A 26,576-nucleotide genomic window follows, 5' to 3' on the forward strand; every position below is an offset into this window, starting at 1 on the left:
AAGCGGCTGGGCGGATGACATGCCTAATCGTACAGTGTTGGTTAGGCAGCTATTTTACCAAAACTGCTGCTTTCCTGGTCCCATATTTGACACCCCTGCTGATCTTTCCGGCTTTGACGATTCGACGCGCCACGCAACCGCAACAATCCCAAAGCCACATTCGTTTTCACCGACTCGTGACTGCTAGCTGATGGACGGCCTTGTCACGCAAGCGTGTGACAGCCTCAGCGCATGCGACAGCCTGCCTATCGGTGCACTGGTCGCTTCGCGTTTTTATGACGTCACTTGTAATGATCCATTCATGGGTAGTCACTGGTCCGTGACGTCATTCATCGAATGCATCCCCCCCCAATTGTACTTACCGCGGCACACATTTTCAGTGAGCAACACAGCGGCTGGATCGACAACATGCCTAATCGTTCTGTTGTTTACGCAGTTACATTGCCTGAACTGCTGCCTTCCTGGTCCCGTACCTGAAGCCCATGTTACTCTACCTGGATTCAATGAGAGAGAGAGAGAGATTATGCAGCCCTTAAGAGAGCACGACTCAGCGCCTTCGGGAAGGGGAGGGAGACATAAAGAAGAAAGAAAATAGAGGAGAGAGTCGGTCGAGGCGATTGCAGAGCCCAGTACTAGGTACCGCTGTCAACGGTAGTCATGCGGCGCATTCACAGTTTACACGACAGCCCCGTATCCTCCAGGAGCGTAAGAAGGTGTCTTAGGTTGGAGCAGTGGTGCCGTTCGGGAAACAGCAGCTGGGATGCCGAGACCACTGGGAGTCCGAGGGGTCAGAATGATACGTAAAGAGAAGCGCTCCCTTCGGAGAAGGCGGGACAGGAACAAAGTATATGGTCAATTGTTTCGTCCTCGCCGCACGCTGAGCAGGCCGGGGATGAAGCCAGGCCTTTGCTGTACCTCCGCGACGCCGTCCAGGAGCAGCCGATCCAGAGGCGCAGCAGGAGAGACCGCTCTTTCCTTGTGAGGCCGCGATCAGGAAAGGGACGGGGATGGCGACCACTGGCGACGCGTCAATCAGGGTGGAGCGCCGTTAGGTGCCTCTGCAACGTGTGCCTTGCATAGCCAAAGGCCGTTACAGCGATGCTGACTGGTAAAGTGGCATGGTGTGCGGCCTTTGCCAGGGCGTCAGCCTTCTCGTCGCCCTGGACGCCGACGTGAGAAGGAAGCCACTGTAGCGACAGCTTCAAGCCACCCGAAACAAGGGTGCGAAGCTTTTCCGCCAGCAGGGCAACGCCAACGCCCGCGGTCTCTGGACGATGAAGAGCAAGGAGCGCCGTTCGCAAGTCGCAGAGTATCACAACCGGGGATTCCAGGAGCTCCTCCGCCAGCATGTCTCCAGCCTTGATGGAGGCCAACCACCTCAGCAGTGGTGGAGCTTGCCGTGAAAAGCAGCCCGAGCGCCTAAGGGCAAGCATCACGCAGGAGGCAGTGGCAGATCCAGAGTCTGCATGGGCGGAGCCATCCATGTAGATGTGCAGATGTCCGTCCAGCCGGTCCTTCACAGGAACGCCGACGCCTGGTAGAAGGCGCAGGTGGGGATCATCCTTTCGTGAGGCCCTCCTGCGTAGTTGAGACCTCCAATGGCTGATGGTGCGGAGGAGGTGGCGCGATGGCTAGCGTGGGAGGATCGCCGACAACATCCTCGTACAGCTGACACAAGCACCCCATGCGTGAGTGAGGTCGATTCCGGAACCTAGAAAGTAGAGCCGCGCTACCCGGGGCGCAATGTAGCCTGTCAACGTGATGGACGCCACGCTGTAGAAGAACCAGGGAAAACGGCCAAGTCTTTGCCTCGGCTAGGGTGGCAGCGATGTGCGAGGTGCCTGGCAAGCCAAGAATCATCCGGATGGCTTTCCGGTGCTGGAGCTCCAGGCGGTCTAGGCGAACCTGTCGGAGGGCCACGAGAGAGAGGGCATAAAGAAGCCTTGACGTAGCCACAGTGGCGTATAGATGGATACGCTATTGGGGTGTGCATCCTCTGCCGCGGAACATCAGACGGCCAACCACCTTTAAGACCTCCTGCACTTGAGCGATGAGCGCCTTGAAAGCTGGCGCCCAGGAGAGCCGGTTGTCCTTCTGCAGGCCCAAGTACGTCACAACCAGTGGCGTAGCCAGAAATATCGTCCGGGGAGGGGGACCTCACTTTGCAGCTCAACCTCCTCCTTATAGAATTTGTCGAAGGACCAAGTACATTAATAATTACTGCATTGTCACTGTCAAAGATGCTGCAGACGAATTCTTGAACGCTACCGGCTGTCAATGCAAGTAAAATATGTCATCATCATCATCATCAGCTTGGCTACGCCCACTACAGGACAAATGCCTCTCGCATGCTTCCACAACTACCCCTGTCATGTGCTAATTGTGGCCATCTTGTCCCTGCAAACTTCTTAATCTCATCCGCCCAACGAACTTCCTGCCACCCCCTGCTACGCTTCCCTTCTCTTGAAATCCAGTCCATAACCCTTAATGACCATCGGTTATCTTCCCTCCTCATTACATGCCCTGCCCATGCCCATTTCTTTTTCTTAATTTCAACTAAGATGTCATTAACTCGCGTTTGTTCCCTCACCCAATCTGCTCTTATCCAACGTTACACCCACCATTATTCTTTCCATATCTCGTTGCGTCGTCCTCAATTTAAGTAAAACCCTTTTCGTAAGCCTTCAGGTTTCTGCCCCGTAGGTGAGTACTGGTAAGACACAGTTGTTATACACTTTTCTTTTGAGGGATAATGGCAACCTACTGTTCATAATCTGAGAATGCCTGCCAAACGCACCCAAGCCCATTCTTATTCTTCTGATTATTTCAGTCTCGAGATCCGGATCCGCGGTCACTACCTGCCCTAAGTAGATGTATTCCCATACCACTTCCAGTGCCTCACTACCTATCGTAAACTGCTATTCTCTTCCGACACTGTTAAACGTTACTTTAGTTTTCTGCAGATTCATTTTTAGACCCACCCTTCTGCTTTCCCTCTCCAGGTCAGTGAGTATGCATTGTAATTGGTCCCTTGAGTTACTAAGCAAGGGAATATCATCAGCGAATGACAAGTTACTAAAGAAGGAACCCACAAGACAGGCGCGGTACACAAGAGAGCCGCGGATCCGCGCCTGTCTTGTGTGTTCGTTCTTTGTCCCTTCTTTTGTGCGGTTACATGATGCATTCCAATCTCGAACACCACCTAGCCGCCTATCCCTGTTAAATAAGTTACTAAAGTATTCTCCGTCAACTCTTATCCCCAATACTTCCCAATCCAGGTCTCTGAATACCTCCTGTAAACACGCTGTGAATAGCATTAGAGAGATCGTATCTCCCTGCCTGACGCCCATTTTTATTGGGATTTCGTTGCTTGATGGAGGACTGCGGTGGCTGTGGAGCCGCTATAGATATCTTTCAGTATCTTTATATACGACTCATCTACACCCTGATTCCGTAATGACTGCTGAGGTATCGACTGAAACAAACGCTTTCTCGTAATCATGAAAGCTATATATAAGGGTTGGTTATATTCCGCACATTTCTCTATCACCTGATTGATAGTGTGAATATGGTCTATTGTTGAGTAGCCGTTACGAAATCCTGCCTGGTCTTTTGGTTGACAGAAGTATAAGGTGTTCCTGACTCTATTTGCGATTACCTCAGTAGATACCTTGTAGGCAACGGACAGTAAGCTGATCGGTCTATAATTTTTCTAATCTTTGGCATCCCCTTTCTTATCGATTAAGATTATGTTGGCGTTCTTCCAAGATTCCGGTACGCTCGAGGTATGAGGCATTGTGTATACTGGGTGACCAGTTTTTCTAGAACAATCTGCCCACCAGCCTTCAACAAATCTGCTGTTACCTGATCCTCCCCAGCCGCCTTCCCCCTCTGCATAGCTCCCAAGGCTTTCTTTACTTCTTCCGGCGTTACTTGTGGGATGTCAAATTCCTCTGGACTATTTTCTTTTCCATTATCGTCGTGGGTGCCACTGGTACTGTATAAATCTCTATAGAACTCCTCAGCCACTTGAACTATCTCATCCATATTAGTAATCATATTGCCGGCTTTGTCTCTTAACGCATACATCTGATTCTTGCCTATTCTTAGTTTCTTCTTCACTGCTTTTACGCTTCCTCCGTTCCTGAGAGCATGTTCAATTCTTTCCATATTATACTTCCTTATGTCAGCGGTCTTACGCTTGGTGATTAACTTTGAAAGTTCTGCCAGTTCTATTCTAGCTGTAGGGTTAGAGGCTTTCATACATTGGCGTTTCTTAATCAGATCTTTCGTCTGCTGCGATAGCTTACTGGTATCCTGTCTAACGAAGTTACCACCGACTTCTCTTGCACACTCCTTAATGATGCCCATAAGATTTTCGTTCATTGCTTCAACACTAACTTCCTTCTCCTGAGTTAAAGCCTTTTTTTACCTGTTTTGTAGCTTGATCCGGAATTAATGTATTTTCCCTGTTAACGCTAACTCATTGCCCGGCTTCTTATGTACCAGTTTCTTCCGTTCCCTCCTCAAGTCTAGGTTAATTGTAGTTCTTACCATCCTATGGTCACTGCAGCGCACCTTGCCGAGCACGTCCACATCTTGTATGACGCCAGGGTTAGCGCAGAGTATGAGGTCTATTTCACTTCTAGTCTCGCCATTCGGACTCCTCCACGTCCACTTCCGGCTATCCCGCTTGCGGAAGGAGGTATTCATTATCCGCATATTATTCTGTTCTGCAAACCCTACTAATAACTCTCCCCTGCTATTCCTAGAACCTAGGCCATATTCCCCCACTGACTTGTCTCCAGCCTGCTTCTTGCCTACCCTGGCATTGAGGCCGCCCATAAGTATAGTGTATTTTGTTTTGACTTTACCCATTGCCGATTCCACGTCTTCATAGAAGCTTTCGACTTTCTGGTCATCATGACTGGATGTAGGGGCGTAGACCTGTACGACGTGCAATTTGTACTTTTTATTGGGTTTCACAAGACCTGCCACCCTCTCGTTATAGAGTTCCTGGTTGTTACCAGCTATATCCTTATTAATCAGGAATCCGTCTCCCAGTTCTCGTCTCTCCGCTAATTCCCGGTAGCACAAGACGTGCCTGCTTTTCAGCATTGTATATGCTTCTTTTGTCCTCCTAACATCTCTGAGCCCTATGATATTTCATTTACTGCCCGATAATTCATCCAATAGCACTGCTAAACTCGCCTCTCTAGATAACGTTCTAGCGTTAAATGTTGCCAGATTCAGATTCCAAAGGCGGCCTGTCCGTACCCAGAGATTATTAGCACCCTCTGCTGCGTCCCAGGTCTGACCGCCGCCTCGGTTAGTTGCTTCGCAGCTGCAGGGGACTGAGGGCCGGGGTTTGATTGTTGTATTCATATAGAAGTTTGTGGCCAAGTACTGCACCAGGGTGGCCAATCCTGCTCTGGTGAGGGAGTGCGTTACTGGTTCTGGTCACCGGGATCCGGCCGCACTCCAGGCCCGTTTACGCAATTTTATCAACACGCGGATTTTTTTAATCCGGTGGAAAATTGGGCGGCACCGGGATGTGAACCACGGTCCTCTTGCACGCGAGGCGGATTCTCTACCTCTACGCCACCGCGCGGTGGCGTAGAAGGTGCAGTAAAACATGTATTTTTCATGAAAGAATATACTCGTATGTCTAAAACATTGTGCCCGAAATACTGATATCAATGCTTCCATGTTTTCTGCCTATTTAATAAGAAAATATCACACGAACTTCAGAACTATACCAGCTTGAAACCAGCAAAACAGTGCACGCTACTGATATGAAAAATGTAAAAGCCATGAAATGAACAAGTTGAGGACAAATGTTTTAATGAAACTTTGTCATTCAAGAAACTTTTTTACATTTTTGTACATATGCAACGACCGGGGGAAAATCTCAATGACGCGGTCCTTTGTTACAATGTATTGCGCAGGAGCAGCTGTCACCGGTTGTGTATTGTTAGTAATTGCAACGAAATAATAGTCGCAACAGAGAGCATATATGAAAAGCAGGAGTTTTGCAAAATACGCGAGAGCGAGTCAAATGAAAGTGAGCGAAGGCGAATATATGACAGACGGGGTACTTTATAGTAGTCTCCATGAGTATTTAGACATTTGTCCCACTGGCTAACGAGTCGCGTGATTCCCGTCTCATAAAACTCCTTGCGTTCCTGCTTCAAGAATGACTGTTTCACGTCATCGTCCGCCACGAATCTTGTTGCCTTGAGCTGTTTTTTCAAATGCTCCAAAATGTCGAAGTCTCTAAGCTACAGGTCTGGGCTGTATGGCGGATGTTGCAGCTTTTAAACATATTTAAAATACGTATGTCTCCAACAAATCTACGTGTCAAAGAAAAGGTCACTATATATGATGCGTCAAACAAGGCAAATAAATATGTTGTGCAACCACAGATCACAGCCACCCCCCTAAAGGTTGCCACGCCCCTCTGTCCACTCCCTCTGATATATCGCGCGCGACTGGAGGCGGCGCGCTTTCTCCTCGTTTTTCTCCCATGCACACACAAGACTGAGCCACCATCGTCGGCTCGCCCATGCCACCCTCCCCTCCCTCCCCCCCCCCCCCCCTCTTTACGCTTTCGCTCGCACATACAGCATGCGACTCGCGGTCCGATGTTATCGCCCTTGGAATTTACACGGAACATGAGGGCGACGACAGGAATGCACCTGGAGTGTCCATATAGTTGCAATCGCAATTATCTAAATGTATCCGGCAACTGAAACGTCCCGTGGCCCATTACGTTCAGCAAAAGAAGTAACAAAATCGAACTTTCACCGTGCGACCATTTGCGGTAGCGCAACAATCTTTTTTTTTTTTTTTTTGGGGGGGGGGGGGGAGGCCGGGAATGAAAAAAAAAAAACGCTAAGGAAAGCATGTTGGCCACAATCGAATGCCCACATTGGGCACTTAATGTGGCTACAGAAGAAATATCGAAGAAAACGTGAGATGCTTGGTCCAAAGAGAACCACACGCGTACTGTTTGGTATCCTACACCGGCGAGACAAAATTTTCCGGACAGGTCGCGCTCAGGCGAACGCGTTACAATCCTTCGAGTCCCCGCAGCGATGACGGCGAGTGACCCTGCATTGTTTCTTTTTCTCGTCTGCTAGCCAGAGCGCATCCAAACCTCTGCCAGGCGAAAATCCACTCGGCCAGAAAAAAACGAACACGCATCGAAGTGCGCGCGCGCGGTGGTCGGGGCAACACGAGAAAAACGCATGCGCTCTGGCAGGCTCCGGCAGCCCGCTGGTAGCGAGAACAATAAAATTGAAGAGGCTCACGAGGGTTGCAATGTGGGCTTGTTGGTAATGCATCTTCAAGGGGAGTATGGTAGCGCGATTCAAAGACGGGACAAGAGAAGACACAAAGGGACACACACAGCGCTGTGTGTGTCCCTTTGTGTCTTCTCTTGTCCCGTCTTTGAATCGCGCTACCATACTCCCCTTGAAGAGGCTCAATGTGTCCTCGCGAATAAAAGTCAAAGTAGAAAAATAAATGAGAACGTAGTTTCCTTTACTGGCTTTAGTGTCTTGACGTGGATGCTTTTGCGTAGGTGAAAAAAAGAATGCTGATATTATTTTCTGTGACTTGACAGCAAAAATGAACCACCACAACGCATCGTCTCATCGAACCTCGCGACAGAACATCTAACTTCGCTGCGTGCTTTGCCAACTTGTCTGATAGTGTGTTGATTTGGTTTGTCTCGTTGTATGGTCCGATGTACGAATTTAGAAAAGTCAATGCACCTTTGGCGTCAAATGTTTATAACAAAAATAAACCCACAAGATTCCGGAATTGAAAATCTAAAGCACGACTTTGGAAAGGTGAATGCACCTTTCGGATCAAAAGTTTATGAGACCTTTACACCAGTAAAGTTTCAGAATTGAAATCCATGCGCTCCGTAGATACCACGCCACGGCCACTGCGAGATGCCGCGACGAGCCCGCTCGCCATAAAAGCGCCCTAGAAACTTTGTGCTCGGATGGGCCTCGTTGCGTTATGCGACTCACGGTGCACGGGCGTTGCCGCGAAATCCAGACCGATTTCGTTATGTTCGCGCTGAAATGTCTTTTTGAGCGCGAAAAGGTCATTCTAGACAAAATCCAGAATGATTTGTGGCGCGGGAGCTTGTTTTGGTCGGCGGCGCATGATAGCACGGGAAAATTTCGGGTAGGGAAAGCTGAAGCCCCATAAGCCCCCCCCCCCCTCCCCCCCTGGCTACGCCCCTAGTCACAACCTGCTTTCATGGTATGCAGTTGCCACCCAGCACCATCGGGACTGCTCGTCGGCGTATGCCCATGCTGGGGCGGACGAGAAGGGAGGGCCTCCCTCCGTCTTTGAGAACGATACGGAGAGGCCCATTGTCTGGAAGTAGGCAACCTGCTCGCTGCAAACAGGACTGAACGGCTGGAAGGCTTCTAGTGGGGCACCTAGTCCACAGAACTACCTCATCCGCTCATACGTAGATGTAGATGCGATGTTGGAGGTCTGCTGGGATGGCAGTAGGAAGAGAAGCCAGCGCCATGTTGGAAAGAATTGGGCTTAGGACGGATCTTTGCGGCACTCCGGAACAGACTGCCCGTGTGGAGTTCACAGTCTTTCCCACCCTTACGCAAAGGGAGCGAAAAAGGCCGTGAGAATGGCCGTGACGAAACGTCGGAGACATCCCGTAACCCCAAGATCGTCCTTAGAGCGCTGAATGACCGGGTAAGGCAAGCCATCAAAAGCTCTTTTCACATCAAGAAGCACAAGGAGTTCTTATTCGCGAGGCCCTCTCGCGTCCTCCAGGGATGATACGACGTCCGCGATGGGGTCAGCACTGCACCGGTAACGATAGAACCCAGTCTGCTGTTCCGGGTTGAAAGCTCCGGAGATCCACTCGAGGCGCGCCAGTGCTGCAGACCTTGCAGGCCGCTGAGGTGAGGGACACGGTCGCTAGGAGGTGAGCGCTCTGGCAGACTTTTTCAGTTCCAAGACAACGACAGCCATTAGCCACGCCTCTGGAAGGCAGCCAGACCGCCAGATGTCGTTAAAGTAGTCTAGCAGCCGGTGCTTCTCTGGGTGAGCCAGGTTCCGCAGCATTTGGAATGTGATGCCATCCAACCCCGGTGCACGGCGTCGCTTCATGCGGCCCAGAGCTCGTGGCGAGTGATCGGCTGGCCACACAGGGCTGCAATCTACTCCGTTGTCCAGAAAGGGCTCAGCAGACAGCAGGAAGTTCTGGTTTGGGGTCTGCTCCGGTCCACCAATGGAACAAGAGTCGACGGGGACCGATATGCCATTAACTTGAACATACCGTAATCTGTTATTTAAATAGTTGTTTAGCAAGTCAGATGCAATACCACGTATGCCATTACTGTTGAGCTTGCGTAGCAGGGTGTTGTGATAAACGCAATCGAATGCCTTTCGGAAATCTAAGAAAAGACCAAAAGTGTACTGTTTCATTTCGATATTCTTAATAATTTTTTTTTACTGTTAAAAGCGCCTGCCCTGTTGATTTGTTTTTCAGAAATCCATACTGCGAGGAAATAATAACACTGAACTTATGGAAAAAATTCTCGAGACGAGTATTAATGACATCTTCAAAAACTTTTGATAAGACGGGTAGAACAGAAATGGGTTTATAATTCGATATGTCATTCTTTCCCCCACTTTTGTAAACTGGACATACATGTGCTATGTTCAGTTGATCTGGGTACACTCCGCTTTCTAACATACGATTACATTTCCGGATTACATTTATTAGTTAAAAAGGCAATTTCACGCCAAACTTTTCTTCTGTCAGAATGTACTTTGGTCAACTGATCAATATAGTAAGTATATTTAGCTATATTAACATCCTGGTTAGGTTTATTTCTGTATTTTCTAAATTCAATGAGGGTATTGGCATCACGGCTCTTGATAAACTTGTGATACAAATGGTTCTTCGTTTTAATTCTTTTGTATAGTTCCTGAGTCAACCCTTTTTAAACTTTTTGCAAGTTTTAGTTTCCTTTAGTGGAAAGGCAGTGTCGTAGCACCAAAGAAACTGTTTAATAAATGCTATATATGCTTTGTTTACGTCAGTTGTATCGTACACATTATCCCAATGTGAACTTTCGACTAATGTTTTGAACATACTTATCGTGTTAGCATTAATTACTCTGTATAACCGTGGGACCTCCACATCTGTGTCGTGAATGACAGGTAGGAAGCAAAAGATTGGCAAATGATCGCTGATGTAATGGGACAGGACACCAAAGAGAATGTTGTTAGACACCAGATTTGTAATATATACGTCTAGTAGACTACTTGTTTCAACAGTTACCCTTTTGGGTAAAGATATGCAATTCCAGCAGGCAAATGATGCAACGGTATCATTGAATTGCGTTGCACATGAATCGTTAGACAATAAGTTAATATTTATGTCACCCATAATAATAAATACGCATCCGGTAGAAGTGAGATACACCAGTAAATTTTCAAGGAAGTCGAAGAAGTGCCGTTTGTTACCGGTGGGAGGTCTGTATATTGCAACGACCACTACATTTCTAGTACATGCAGTAATGCATTCCGCATTAGAAAGATAGTACACTGCCGGGCCGACTGGCGGCGGAGGTGAAGTAGGCGTTAAGCACTCCCCATACGTGGGCCGATCCCGAAGATCGTGCAACTAATGCCGGGCTGACCCGCGCGGAGGTGAAGCAGGCGTTAAGCAGTCCGCATACCTGGGCTGATCCCGGAGATTATGCAATGCTGGGCCGACTTGCGGCGGAGGTGAAGCAGGCATTGCCCAGTCCCCATATGTGGGCCTATCCTGAAGATAGTGCGATGCCTGGCCGACCCGCGGCGGAGGTGAAGCAGGCGTTAAGCAGTCCTCATACGTGGGCCTATCCCGAAGATAGTGCGATACCGGCCCGACCTGCGGCGGAGGAACTGTCAAGCAGTACCCTTACGTGGGCCGATACCGAATATAGCGCAATTCCGGGCCGACTTCGGGTGGAGGTGAAGCACGCGTTAAGCACTCCCCATATAAGGGCCTATCCCTAAGATAGTGCAGTGCCGGGTGGACTTGCGGCGGAGGTCAAGCTGGGGTTAAGTAGTCCACATATGTGGGCCTATACCGAAGATGGGGCAATGCCGGGCCGACCCGCGGCGCGGGTGAAGCATGCGTTGAGCACTCCCCTTATGTGTGCCTATCCCGAAGATATTACAATGCCGGGTCGGCCCCTTAGCGGAGGTGAAGCAGGCGTTAAGCACTCCCCCATACGTGGGCTTATTCTGTAGATTGCGCAATGCCGGGCCGACTTGCGGCGGAGGGGAAGCAGGCGTTAAGCACTCCCCATACGTGGACCGATCCCGAAGATAGTGCAATGCCGGGCCGACTTGCGGTGGAGTTGAAGCTGGGGTTAAGCACTCCACATATGTGGGCCTATCCCGAAGATAGGCCAATGCCGGGCCGTCCCGCGTCGTGGGTTGTAGGATTTGGCAGTCGTAGATGTAGGAAGGAGCTTGACTCTTCGTCGGGACTTAGGAGAGCAGGATTTATTTACATTATTTACATATTAAGCATTTTAAGCAAGAGACATCGACAGTCTAGCGTGACTCCCAAATGGTGCCCGCAAGACGACGCATGCAGCAAACAGCTTACGAGCACACAGCTCACTAGTACATTTCGAGCATGAAACGAGCACACAGCTCACTACGACGAGCACGACAACGAGCACTCAGCTCACTGCGACGAGCACGCTCTCGCAGCCGACAACCGCTGCTTATGAGCACTTGTCCCCCCCTTGATTCCAAGCGAACGGAAACATTCGTCCAGTCATCGTTTGACGTCACCGTTCGACGTCACCGTTCGACGTCACCGAAGATGACCCGCCCTTTTGGAGCAGGCTCACAAACACGTGTTGCACAGGTTTCAGTGCCGCACACACACACAGGTGTAAAGGTCCGGAGCCGACGTCAGAGGGGCCCCGTAGAACTCTGCTTCGTCCCGGGCGGCGCGGCCGGGCACCACATTCCTGAGCTGACCCCGCGGCACGTGGCTGCCGGTTTATTCGCAGTTCTCTGAAGTGCGCCCCGTCCGGTTGGTTGGGAACACGTGCAGCGGGCTGAAATAGCTGGCACGTTGTCACCCCGTACGGCCATTTCTAACAGGGTGAAGCAGGCGTTAAGCACTCCCCATATGTGGATCTATCCCGAAGATAGTGCAATGTCTGGCCGACCCGCAGCGGAGGTGAAGCAGGCGTTAAGCAGTCCCCATATGTGGGCCGATCCCGAAGATAGAGCAATGCCGGGCCGACACGCGGCTTATGTGCAGTTCGTCATAAAGTGGCCCATATACACAGCTTCGCTAGTCATCTTTCTTCAGAGTGGAAGGGCACTTATTTTTTCTACTTACCGGCTCCAACTTGTTTCCTATACGCAATAGTTACCAATTGAGTAAAATTATCTCCAATACTTAGATTTAGGTGCACGTTAAAGAACCCCAGGTGGTCGAAATTTCCGGAGTCCCCCACTACGGCGTGCCTCATAATCAGAAAGTGGTTTTGGCACGTAAAACCTCATAATTTCAATTAAAATTATCTCCATGTGTTGCCTACTCTGCAAAGCAGCTCTCAGTACACTAGTGCTAAGCAATGTGTTGGCGAGAACGGGAGCCGCGATGCGTAGGGAATTTCGCAGGTAGACAGCCGACACCGACCGTCTGATCGAGGCTTCGTTTGCACGACCGTCCCTCGCATTAACGGCGCCGAGTAGACAAACTGTACTTCATTACGGGCGACGCAAGTGTAGCGATAATGGTGTTGGCAAGCGCTCTTCCACGAACTCGTTTTGGATCGCAAGGGCCGTCGGCCGCGTCGGCCACCGAGCTGGGCCTACCTAGTCTATCGCGGACTGTAAGCGTAGCCGTATGTGAAAAATGCGCCGTTGTGAAGTGTTTTCTCGTTGTGTAGACATAATTTTATTGAATATGTTCGCCTGAAGCAAAGCATCGTTCTGAAAAGTTGTTTATTTTGTACTTAGACCATGTCCTCGTTTATGTCTCTACGAGGATATCAAGTCTACCGAGCGTACAACCTGGGGTGCTGGATCTGAGCACTAAGAAGCACATAAGAACCCCTCTAAGCAATTAACGACAACCGCAGATGCGCCAGTTGCCGATCGCCGCCTTCTACATATTTGGGAAAGTAGGCGAAGGCTTACGAAAATAGGTAAAGACAAAAGCTTACCTGTAAGCTCCTGAAGAATCACGGTCATTGCAGAGCAAGCCAATGAGTATGCGTGGAAGCTCGAGGCGGAAAGCTGGGTTCGTTTTTGTGACTCCATTATAGACACACTAAATTCGTCTAAGGTCTGGGCTATAGAACGCAGCATGCTAGAACCGGATAGGACTAAGATGGCTACCAACCGCACCCTTGAAGAAGAGCAGCGATTTCGGAGGAACGGACCAAGAGCTTTTGTAAGCACTACTTTCGCGATATATCGGAAACGAGAAGATCCCTCTGTGCAACCTCGAATATAACGGACGAGAAAACTAAAAGCTAGATGCATCAGTAATGAAGGGGACGCTTTTCGCGGCAGCGCAGGCAGCAAAGTGGAATACAGCTCCAGAAACTGGTTCAAATAACAAACGCGATGCTGATAAACATGAGTTATCAATTCTAAAACCAACTAACAAATTTCTTTAATGAGGAAGTTTGGGAGCCCGGCACACTCCCACAGACCTAGAAGGAAGCTAAAATAGTCCTAATTCCGAAACCAGGCAAAGCCCCTGCCCTACACTCCCTGCGATCAGTATCTCTAACATCATGCATGGTAACACTCTATGAAAAAGTAATAAATTCGCTACCAAGCACCCACATGAACGAACAAAATCTGCTTCCCCGAAACATGTTTGGCTTCAGACAGGGCCTGTCCACCCAGGATGTTTTGCTCTTACTAAAGGAAGAGGTCATGAACAACATAAGGAGGAGTGTACCTAGTCCTGGCACTAGATCTCGAAGGCGCTTTAAAATAGAGGCGCAAGACGCCATCCTGTCAGAATTAAACGAGATTTGTTGTGGCATGAAGATCTACAACTATATCAAGTTCTTTCTAACTATTCGCGCAACCACCATCAGCTTTTGTCAGACGAGATCTAACACAGTCGACATGCTCAACAAAGTCCCACCGCAAGTCGTAATACCATAACCCCTCCTCATCAATCTAGGCAGGTGGAAACTCGCGAAAGCCTCAGACCAAATAGACAACCTAGCGTATGGTATATATGCCGATGACATTACGCTGTGGACAACATCCGGCTCCCTCGACCAAAAAGAACAGACATTGCAAGAAGTACCAGACTTACAGCCTCGAACTTCACCCTGAACAGCGGCATGAAATGCGCCCCGGACAAATCCAAGATATAAGACTCCATGGACGAGGATACGAAAGTAACGGCACCGTATAATCAACTCTGTATAATCAACTCAAAAGCCAAGTCCAGAAAGCAAGGATTCTAGGATTCTGACTAAGGAGCAATGGCAAAGGTGATCACCCCATCAATTATAAAACAAATATCCCGTATGATACATAGGACCGCCTTCCATAGGAAAGGCTTTCAAGCAACCTAGACGCTTAGACTCACACGCCCTAGTAGTGAGCCGGCAAACATATAGTCTACCATATATCCACGCAGCTCAGTAAGGATGAAGAAGGCCAGGTAGACGCCATGATAAGAACATTCTGGGACCCCCATGGAAAGGCTACAAGCTCTACGCTTACATAATATCTTTGTTGAACTACGGGCGGCAGTGTGGATATCGCAACGGAAGCGCCTCAGCAACTCCCAATCGGGGAGAAAAATCTTAAGCAGGCTGGGCTGTCCGCAGTACACCAACGAAAACTTAGAAGGCAACTCCGGCGATTTTTTGATGTCCGCTGATCTTAATAAAACTTTGAATATATGTTCTCTTTTGCATTCTGATTATCTGGGCCAAACTATACGGTTGCAAGTTATTTAGTTCTCCTGAAATTGAATTTTAAAGATTGGTTGCGCCCCCGACTCATGACTTTCTACTGCCCACCCTGTGTTTGTGACGTCAGAGACTGCACTGCCGCTGTCGCTGAAATCCTCACTTTAATCGCCGCTGTCTAGTTCGGAAACTCTGTAAAAGCTCGCTGTGCCGCCAGGAGACATCATCAGCTTTGGCTTTCGCACCACGTGTACTGTGTGTTTACATTGTGGTAGTGTAGGATCTGATGTCAGTGACTCATCGTGACTTAAAGCATAGCATTTGCCCGTTTTGGTTTCTGTATCTCGTTTATTGCTTATTTAAAATGATTGATGAATGTCTAAGCAAATTGAACCACACTACCGGTGACAGGACTGTCAATGCCATTTGAAAATGACAATATCCTAACATGGTTAAACAAACGCCGGAGTTGCCCTTTGACGGATCTACTAAATGAAGTGCGAGCGAACATAGTAGTTGATCCCATCACCCAAAACATGAGCCACAAATACCAGCAAGGCCACCGACAAGCGGGAGTCCAGAATTTACAAAAGCAGTAAGCGAATAGTTCCGAGCTGGTCTTCAGCGACACGGTATGCTGTGGCAATGCATCATGTAACCGCACTAAAAAACAAGGGACAAAGAAGGAACACACAAGACAAGCGCGCCTGTCTTGTGTGTTCCTTCTTTGTCCCTTGTTTTTTAGTGCGGTTACATGGTGCATTCCATTAACGACCACCAACTAGCCCGCTTATCCCTGTTAAATATGCTACTTTCTAGTTCAATGGGCCTTGTTCTCCCTGCCTTTCTATTTCCGCGCCTGTCTTGTGTGTTCCTTCTTTGTCCCTTGTTTTTTAGTGCGGTTACATGATGCATTCCATTAACGACCACCAACTAGCCCGCTTATCCCTGTTAAATATGCTGTGGCAAAAACAGATGCGCACTAGCGGTAGCAGGTGACGAAACCGAAACGGGTATCATAACCTGCGCAACTGCAACCACCTACTCGTAGAATACGGTAGAGGCGATCGCCCTGGCTTACCGTGCCAAAGACAAATTAGGCTCACCCTCGGTAGAAATCACACAATCTCAGGCAGCATGCCGGCTTCCAACGCTGCCTGCAGAAAATCCTAGGGAATAAGATAGCCCACCAGCCCAAGCTGATTCGGTGCCCGGGTCATGAGGGCCTGACAGGAGACGAAAGAGCAGATAGCGCAGCTTAACCACCGAGCTTCTACTCCATTTCAACCCCGATCCCAATACCACTTTCCCGACAGGCCGCGCGACATCCTCGAACACGAGCGTCATGCGCACTCCTCCATCCAGATCCGGCAGAGAAGGAAGGCACAAAAGAAGACGCCATCAGATCTCTGTACCACGTGCATAAATAGCCGCACAATGAAAAACGCGCACAACCGCGGAGAAGTTTTGGCGTTATGTCCACCCTTCCACGAGACCGCTATCATCGGAATCCAGTGGCCAGTGCTGCAATGGAAGCTGATCACTCTAATTGTTATTTTACATCCGTTTTCGATAAAGATAACGGTCATACACCTCATGCTGGCAACACGCCCGTTAGACCACCTAGGGCAGACATTGAAATCAATGAACAATGGGTTTTAAATCTCTTGCTGAATGCTCATGTTCAGAAGAGCCCTGTCCTGATGGCATTCCAAATTAGTTTTTGCGTAGATATCCAGTCATCTGTTGATAGTGGCTGCTTCCCGGTAGCTCGGAAACGCAAAAAAATTATAGCTATACACAAAAGTGGCAGCATTGCGAATGTGTCAAATTGTAGACCATTTTCTATTACATGCGCGTGTTCTAAACTCGTCGAGCACATTATTTAGAAACAATTAGTTTCTTACTTCGAAAATAGCACTTGTTTTTTTTTTCTTTGACAGCGTGGTTTCCCAAAAAAGCTATGCACAACCACCCAGCTCTTTGAAATTGTCCATGACCTCTCTGAAACGTTCAACTCCTGTAGTCCAACAGACACACTCTTCATCGACTTCGCGAAAGCATTCGACAAAGTGTCTCATCCAAACTTACTCACAATAATTATTTCGGTCTTCCAAAGCCCCACAATCACTCGCTGGTTTTCATGTTGCCTTTCTTCTAGAGAGCAATGCGTTGATTTCGGGGGGTGCACATCTCGTCCTTCTTGTGCTGTGTCTCGTGTTCCGCAAGCAAGCATGTTGGGTCCTATTTCATTGCGATAGCAATTATACGGACACCGCAAGCGCATTTCTGTCGTCGACGTCGACGTGAGGTTCCGTATAAAGTCCAAGGATGATAAAATCGTCGCCGCGGGCTGTGTGCTGTTTGTGTGAGTGAAGGCTTCCGAGGGTGAGCCGGCGAACGCCGCTCGCTCTCATGTGTGCGAGCTAGGAAGCGCTCCTTCCTCAGTCCCGCGGGAGGCACGGGGGTGAGGCGAAGAAGGGGGGTGAGGTGGGGGGCCGGCGTTCTTCTCCGGCGACTGCTCAGGTCCCTAAATAAAACTAAAGGGTAGCGACATTCCTCCTCCCCAGGCCTCTCCTGACCTTTTCGCAGCTCGCTTTCTCTGGTAGCTCGCCCTCGCAGTTTGGTTGCCCATAGGGTGACACTAGGTGAGACATTAAAAATTTTGTTGGGTGTTTGGGCATGAATTTTTACCGTATTTAAGGCTTGATTATTGTCTACTGTGCCAAGAGCGATGATGGAATGCTATGCAACTGGCAGAAACAGATATTCTTTGTACTTTTTCGGCGCATAACTTCGCGCTTGTTTTATGGCTTCGGGTTGGCTACCTGCTTCCAGTTAGAAGAAGACTTTCGAAGCAAGTTTGGTGGACAAATTCCTTCTAGGTGTCGAGTACTGGCACAAAAATCAGAATTATTTGTCTCTCCAATAATGCATACGTAATGTACACGATGTTTATATACGAGGGTCGTTCAAGTCAATCCGGGACTTTTTAAAAAAACAAATAGAAGAAAATATTCCACTGTGGAAAGTGCATTTATTTTTCCACATAGCCTTCACGTACAATTATACATTTATCCCAGCGTTTAACAAACGCCCGAAATGCTTCCGCATAGACAGATTTATTATTACGACGGAACCAATGTAGGACACCATTCTTCACTTCATCATCAATGTTGAAATGTTTTCCTCCAAGGAATTCCTGCAGGGGCCCAAGCAGGTGGAAATCACTTGGTGCTAAGTCAGGGCTATAGGGGGGTGTGTGGTAATATCTGCCGGCAAAGTTCCTGGATTGCTTGGAATGTGCGTTGAGCGGTATGCGGTCGTGCATTGTCTTGCAAAAAGACCACATCCTTTGTGATCAAACCCGGACGTTTCTTTCGCAAACTCTTGTGCACATCACGCAGAACACGGCAGTAATTCTCACTGTTAATAGTGACACCATCGGGCAAAAATCAACGTGAATAATTACCTGTTTATCCCAGAATACACTTCCCGTGACTTTACCAGCAGACGCAGCTGTTCGAAGCGTTCGAAGCGTTGCAGCGGTGGCGTAGAGGTAGAACACCCGCCTCGCGTGCAAGAAGTCCGTGGTTCGAATCCCGGTGCCACGCAATTTTCCACCGGATTAAAAAAATATCCGCGTGTTGATAAAATTGCATAACAGGCTTGGAATGTGGCCTGATCCCGGTGACCAGAACCGGCAACGCACTCCCTCACCAGAGCAGGATTGGCCACCCTGGTACAGTACTTGGCCACAACCTCCTATATGAACACCACAATCAAACCCCAGCCCCTCAGTCCCCAGCAGCTGCGAAGCAGCTGACCACGGCGGTGGTCAGACCTGCGACGCAGCAGAGGGTGCTAAGAATCCCTGGCTCCGGACAGGCCGCCATTGGAATATGAACCTGGCAACGTTTAACGCTAGAACATTATCTAGTGAAGCGAGTCTAGCAGTGCTATTGGAGGAATTAGAGGGCAGTAAATGGGACATAATAGGGCTCAGTGAAGTTAGGAGGCCAAAAGAAGCATATACAGCGCTAAAAAGCGGGCACGTCCTGTGCTACCGGGGCTTAGCGGAGAGACGACAACTAGGAGTCGGATTCCTGATTAATAAGAACATAGCTGGTAACATACAGGAATTCTATAGCATTAACGAGAGGGTGGCATGTCTTGTTCTGAAACTTAATAAGAGGTACAAAATGAAGGTTGTACAGGTCTACGCCCCTAAAGCTCAGTCATGATGAGCAGGAAGTCGAAAGCTTCTATGAAGACGTGGAAAGCAAAATACACTATACTGATGGGCGATTTCAATGCCAAGCTAGGCAAGTAGCAGGCTGGAGACAAGGCAGTGGGGGAATATGGCATAGGCACTAGGAATAGCAGGGGAGAGTTATTAGTAGAGTTTGCGGAACAGAATATTATGCGGATAATGAATACCTTCTTCCGCAAGCGGGATAGTCGAAAGTGGACGTAGAGGAGCCCGAACGGCGAGACTAGAAATGAAATAGACCTCATATTCTGCGCTAACCCTGGCATCATACAAGATGTGGACGTGCTCGGCAAGGTGCGCTGCAGTGACCATAGGACGGTAAGAACTCGAATTAGCCTAGACCTAAGGAGGGAACGGAAGAAACTGGTGCATAAGAAACAGATCCCATGAGTTAGCGGTAAGAGGGAAAATAGAAGAATTCCAGATCAAGCTACAGAACAGGCATTCGGCTTTAACTCAGGAAGAGGATCTTGGTGTTAAGCAATGAACGACAATCTTGTGGGCATCATTAAGGAGTGTGCAATAGAAGTCGGTGGTAACTCCGTTAGACAGGATACCAGTAAGCTATCGCTGGAGACGAAAGATCTGATCAAGAAACGCCAATGTATGAAAGACTCTAACCCTACAGCTAGAATAGAACTGGCGGAACTTTCTAAGTTAATCAACAAACGTAAGACAGCTGACATAAGGAAGTATAATATGGATAGAATTGAACATGCTCTCAGGAACGGAGGAAGCCTAAAAGCAGTGAAGAAGAAACTAGGAATTGGCAAGAATCAGATGTATGCGCTAAGATACAAAGCCGGCAATATCATTACTAATATGGATGAGATAATTCAAGTGGCTGATGAGTTCTATAGAGATTTATACAGTACCAGTGGCACCCACGATGATATTTGAAGAGAGAATAGTCTAGAGGAATTCGAAATCCCACAGGTAACGCTGCAAGAAGTAATGAAAGCCTTGGGAGCTATGCAAAGGGGGAAGGCAGCTGGGGAGGATCAGGTAACAGCAGATTTGTTGAAGAATGGTGGGCAGATTGTTCTAGCGAAACTGGCCACCCTGTATACGCAATGCCTCATGACTTCGAGCGTGCCGGAATCTTGGAAAAATGCTAACATAATCCTAATCCATAAGAAAGGGGACGCCAAGGACTTGAAAAATGATAGACCGATCAGCTTATTGTCCGTTGCCTACAAAGTATTTACTAAGGTAATTGCAAATAGAATCAGGAACACCTTAGACTTCCGTCAACCAAAGGACCAGGCAGGATTCCGTAAAGGCTACTCAACCATAGACCATATTCACACTATCAATCAGGTGATAGAAAAATGTGCGGAATATAACCAACCTTTATATATAGCTTTCATTGATTACGAGAAAGCTTTTTATTCAGTCGAAACCTCAGCAGTCATGGAGGCATTGCGGAATCGGGGTGTAGACGAGCCATATGTAAAAGTACTGAAAGATATCTATAGCCACTCCACAGCCACCGTAGTCCTCCATAAAGAAAGCAATAAAATCCCAATAAAGAAAGGCGTCAGGCAACGGATATACGATCTCTCCAATGCTATTCACAGCGTGTTTACAGGAGGTATTCAGAGACCTGGATTGGGAAGAATTGAGGATAAGAGTTAATGTAGAATACCTTAATAACTTGCGATTCGCTGGTGATATTGCCTTGCTTAGTAACTCAGGGGACCAACTTCAATGCATGCTCACTGACCTAGAGAGGCAAAGCAGAAGGGTGGGTCTAAAAATTAATCTGCAGAAAACTAAAGTAATGTTTAACAGTCTCGGAAGATAACGGCAGTTTACGATAGGTAGTGAGGCACTGGAAATGGTAAGGGAATGAAGGGGCAGGTAGTGACTGCGGATCCAGATCATGAGACTGAAATAGTCAGAAGAATAAGAATGGGCTGGAGTGCGTTTGGCAGGCATTTTCAGATCATGAACAGCAGGTTGCCATTATCCCTCAAGAGAAAAGTTTATAACAGCTGTGTCTTACCAGTACTCACGTACGGGGCAGAAACCTGGAGGCTTACGAAAAGGGTTCTACTTAAATTGAGGACGACGCAACAAGCTACGGAAAAAAGAATGATAGGTGTAACGTTAAGGGATAAGAAAAGAGCAGATTGGGTGAGGGAACAAATGCGAGTTAATGGTATCTTAGTTGAAATCAAGAAAAAGAAATGGGCATGGCCAGGACACGTAATGAGGAGAGAAGATAACCGATGGTCATTAAGAGTTACGGAATGGATTCCAAGGGAAGGGAAGCGTAAAAGAGGGCGGCAGAAAGTTAGGTGGGTGGATGAGATTAAGAAGTTCGCAGGGACAACATGGCCACAATCAGCACATGACCGAGGTAGTTGGAGAAGTATGGGAGAGGCCTTTGCCCTGCAGTGGGCGTAACCAGGCTGATGATGATGATGATGCAGCTGTTCGAAATTTCTTGGGAGGTGGTGATTCCGTATGCTTCTACTGCATCGGTGCTCTTTTGGATTCTGGAGTGAAATGGTGAACCCATCTTTCATCGCATGTCATGATGCGATTCAGAAAACCCTGGCCATCCCTTTCATAACGTTCCTTCAGTTCTCTACAGACTTCAACTCTTCTCTGTCTGTCAAAAGCAGACAGCTGCTTTGGGACCCAGCGTGCACTCATTTTTCGGAACAACATATGATCATGAATTATTGTATTCACTGTTCCTAACGACAGATTACACACCCTTTCAATTTCATGACAGGTTATGCGACGATTGTTTACGATCAGCTGCTCCACACGCTGAATGTTCTCAGGAATGACTATTGTGGGCTGTGATCCACCACGATCGGGATCGTCTGTAATATACGGCCATCTTTGAAATGCTTACATTATTCAAATGTCTTACTGCGACTAAGTGTCACATCACCGTACTGAGCCTGAAGTCCTCTGTAAATTTCAGCAGGTTTTACGCCCTCTATCACTAAAAACTTCATCACAACACGCTGTTCCACGTAGACGTTCACACTGTTGTCCGCCATATTGAATAAGAGTCTATCTAGAAGCGCGGGAAATGAGCGCCATCTACCATTAACAGGACGCAGGTGCCAGTTTCCAGTGCATACAAAACCTCGAGCCTAGGCATCTAGTTAAACCAGAAAAGAAGTCCCGGATTGAGTTGGACGACCCTCGTACATGCCCGAGCTTTGAGTGTTATGTTGTCCTCGGCCATGCGTTGTACTCGTAGGCAAAAAGATTGTTGCGGCACAAATCAACCGGCTTCGCGAGTTATTTCTATTGCATTGATCAGATTCTTTATTTGGCTTTCTAAAGACACTTGCCCGGCGATGGAGGTTTCGCCGGTACCCGCCAAACGCGATGTGCTTGCGTGTGTGCAGCACTATGAAGCTGCCGATTCAACAACTCGGGTGCGTTTACGCTGCTCGAAGTGTGTACGTGTGTACTTGGGTGTACCCAATATACTGCCGTGTGTGCAGCTTGTGCAGCTTCATAATTCAATCATCTCAGTACCATGATGACCGAACGCAAGGCGCGTGACATATTCGCCTGAATAACGCGAGCGTCATGAAGAAATCTGCGCGGTCAGCGCGGAGCATCTCAGCTATTCTCGTCGTTTCGTCATGTCGCTAGCATCTCTTTATGCAGTGAAACTGGTCCTATGCTTTCATGCCAAAGTGGTGCCGCTGGCTCTCAAGCGCAAAGATCACAGTGAAACCTGTACTTCATTTGTGGACAAAGAGTATGCAAGGACGAAAGTTACACACAGAAATGGTTCCCATCGATGAACACTTTCCTCCTTTGCGCAGTTCCAAGTCAATGTGAGCCAACAAACTCGTGCACCACATTATCCTGCCGAGACGGCGAAGCGGAAAAAGCCTACTCACAATAGTCAAAATCATTTGCACTGATAGTGAACAGCTTGTTCTCGCAAAATATATTTGCAGCGCCTAACAAAAGCATGGACTCTCAGCACTCTCAGCACCAGAACAATAACACGTCTTACGTTTCTATCACCATATATGACAATATATGACAGAGCACAGCCTATGCGTTCCATAGCTTCATACGCCTGTTGACGACAGCGCGATCAGGAAAACAAATCTGAACGAGCAGCGAAAATAGGACCCGTGCATCAGCTTACCCATGCCTGAGCTCCGTACCCCTAAACAAAGAAAAAAAGCTCCGTTCGTACATGTTTGCACCTCCAGTACTGTTAAAATCAATCCCTAACACAAAACAAAAACTGAGTTCTTCAATGACGCGGTTAGCCACGAAACTGGGCCAAAACACCCGAAATCCCTTGCGAAAGCTTTGCCGCGGAAACTCGACGATCAACTGTCATGAGGGCGAGTGCGCCGAGACGTGGAAAAGAAGAAATTGAGGAAAGGGCGCAAGAATACAACCTGACGGCGCTCAATCGATTGGGAGACGCAGATCCTGACTCCTCGCATGTTCCGCGCAGCAGGGGTTACGGCGCCGACGCCGCATCGTGAAAGCGATCTGCGACGTGGCCAAAGTGTCCGCCCGCGCTGACCTCATCTTCAAAGCGCGATTTGCGATCTTTGCAGTGTTGCGCATAGTGCCGGTACCTTTCTATTCGCTGTGCTTTCAAAGTTTTGTTCGCGTTGAAGCAAGAGATGCACGAAGGTCAATTCTATCGCAGCTGCTGCTGCGATTCCTCACTCCAGCATTTTGACTGCGAGTCTCCGCGCTCATCGAGCGAGATGTATTCGTGTTCACCTGTGCACGTGTGACACCGTGCTTGTTAATTTAGTTAAAACACGTAGGCGGGCTAGTTGCTTTGGATTTACGATAGAATGCGTAAGCGCGACTGAACGAGGCCGTAGAAGCAGACAAAGAGACAGTGCTGTCTCTGTGTGTCTGTTTCTTTCTACGTCCTCGTTCAGTCGCGCTTACACATTCTATTATCGTTAATTTAGCTAGCAAGCGAATATTTACAAGTTTATTCGGCCGATAAACTACTATCCTTACTTCGTATGGATATCTACTAATTTGCTATCGCAATCGGTGCTTCACCTTTCGGGCGAAACTGCGACTTCTTACTTCATCATTAATGGTCATTTGTTTTTCGACGAACACAAATATTTCAATATCTTAACAAATGAAACATACAGACAGCGCCATAGCCAGTAAATTACACCACCTCAAATCAGAAATGACTTTTTTAAGGCTAGCTTTAGTCTTAGAGGTATATAGCAATGGAATGCACTCCCCGAGTCGGTCGTATACAAGCCTCATACGTCGAAAACTTGTTGCAACGTGACGTTTACACGATATACTTTCTGGCGGTAACTAATATGTAAATCTGAATTTTTTCCATGAGTATAACTGTTCATTTTATTTATTTTTAGATTTGTTTTTCTACTGTATTCATCGTACGTGTTCGTACTTTCCACTCCTTTAACGGCCCGCGGGCTAACGGTATTATTAAATAAAAATAAAGAATAATTACAATCTGACCTACGCTTTACTGCGCAAACCCGAATCCAGGCTGTGCTGTCGAAAATGTGACCGAGCATCAGAGCGCTCCTAGAGTGCCGACGTGTACCAAAGACCAGCATTTCTTGCATTAACCTTCTGAATTCTTGGAGCTGCTTTGTCGTGTTTCGGTTGAAAGAAAGTTGATTTATTATGCAAATATTGTGCCAACGAGCTTTGTTTTTAATCCAGCACGTTTGCTTGGTTTGGTAGTGTTTGTCGTTACCATGTAGCCACTCCTGTGATAGCCCTGCTATAGGGCTGCAGTATGCAAAAAATGAATGAATGAATGAATAAATAAATAGCTAATTCTGCATTTACTCCTGTAGGGTAAACCACATCCTAATGGACTTCGAGAAATTCGGCAAGACATTCGACTGCCAGCTGGGTGATATTATGACGCCCCACTTTAAGTGCAGCACGTGGTAGAAAAGAGGCATAAGCGACAGACGGAGAAGGAAACACGTCGACACTGCTCTCAACAACGCATGGAAAGAAGGCTACATTCGTGAGATATTATTATAGGCTGTTCAATGCCGACTGCTGGTTGTTTTTCTGACTATGCACATGGTACACAAAGCACGCAAGAGAAAAATTGTGTCCCCCCTTTCACCCAAGAGGAAATGATGACGCTCATTAGGGCCCAGGACCAGACCTCTCGAATCCTGGCAGTCCAGAGGGCTCGCGAGAGGGCCGTCAGGTTCACCTGATGGTCCCCGAATGGGCCTAGCCAGGTGACGTTTAGTTTGCTCGCGTCTATTGTGGGCCAAATAAAGTTGTTTCACTCACTCACTCACTCTCCCATGTATACCCAATTAAATAAAAAAAATATGTGTGGTTCTTTTATCGCAAACACCAGAGACCAGTGGAGCTGGGTAAAGGCCAGTAATGTAGTGCCAAATCGCACACAAGACACACGAGCGCCGACAACGCGTCCCTCCGACGTCCACCAAAAGCGTCTACTACGGCGTCTGCGATTCGCGTGGGCAACGCCGTAGTAGATGCCGCGGTTGTCTCCACTCTGTACGGAGCGGCGAGAACATCGGGGCACCCTAGCAGCCGCCGGAGAAGAACGCCCCTCCTTCCTCGCCTGAAGGCTGTTTCACGTGCTGCGACTGGAACGACGAAAATCGGGGCAGTCGCACGCGTCGCAATGCGATCTTTAGAGGGCCCATTCACATATTGCGATTTCAACCATGCGACTGGTGCGATGTCCAGGATTGCTTACTGCCAGGTTTCGTAGCACACGCTGCATAATTATTTTAATGTAATGAATAAAGTGTTTACATTATAATATTCTTGACTTTTCTTTATTAGGAGCAAAACAATATGCGTGTTTTGTAATTTAAAAACGTGTTGAAGTTAAGATTCGTTTTTGAGTGCGCAACGGCGGTTTCTGAAGTTCAGTGCGATGAGACACGGCACTCTTAAACAGCTGTTTGCAGCTGGTTGTTCAGCGCTGTGTGTTGTCTCATCTGCCTTCTATGACAGCTTGGTTCAGCCTGCGCTACCACAATCTGCAAGATCACCTATCAACAAGTTCATATAGCTACCCTCACCGCATAAGCAGTATTCGGAATTCGGCTGCCAGGAAGTCATCGTGTCAGCCCAACGAGAGCCTGGCGCTACCCATGCTCAGCGTCAGCTTCTGGAGAAATGATGTGTGTATATTTCCCGTGATTGCGCATATGCGGTGCCTGTTCCTGGCCATATTCTTGCACCAAACGCAAGAACAAGCACCAACCCAAAAACCCGCGTCTGCCCCTGAACGAAGCCGCAATTGATCTGTGTGATTACTGAACGTGGAATAAAAATTGTGTTGGGAAATT

General features: G+C 48.0%; 1 protein-coding gene across 1 annotated transcript in view; it reads left to right on the top strand.

The window, feature by feature from the left end:
* LOC129382158 (endothelin-converting enzyme-like 1) overlaps positions 1 to 25,518 on the top strand; it is a 46,869-nt gene extending 21,351 nt beyond the window's left edge. Inside the window, exon 3 of the mRNA XM_055065659.1 lies at positions 25,077 to 25,518. Within this exon, the coding sequence (XP_054921634.1) occupies positions 25,077 to 25,176 (100 nt within the window). The 3' untranslated portion in view covers positions 25,177 to 25,518. The remainder of the gene's footprint in view (positions 1 to 25,076) is intronic.
* Positions 25,519 to 26,576: the final 1,058 nt, after the last annotated feature.

Source organism: Dermacentor andersoni, chromosome 3 (genome assembly GCF_023375885.2).
Source record: "Dermacentor andersoni chromosome 3, qqDerAnde1_hic_scaffold, whole genome shotgun sequence".
In the NCBI taxonomy this organism is placed as follows: Eukaryota; Metazoa; Arthropoda; class Arachnida; order Ixodida; family Ixodidae; genus Dermacentor; species Dermacentor andersoni.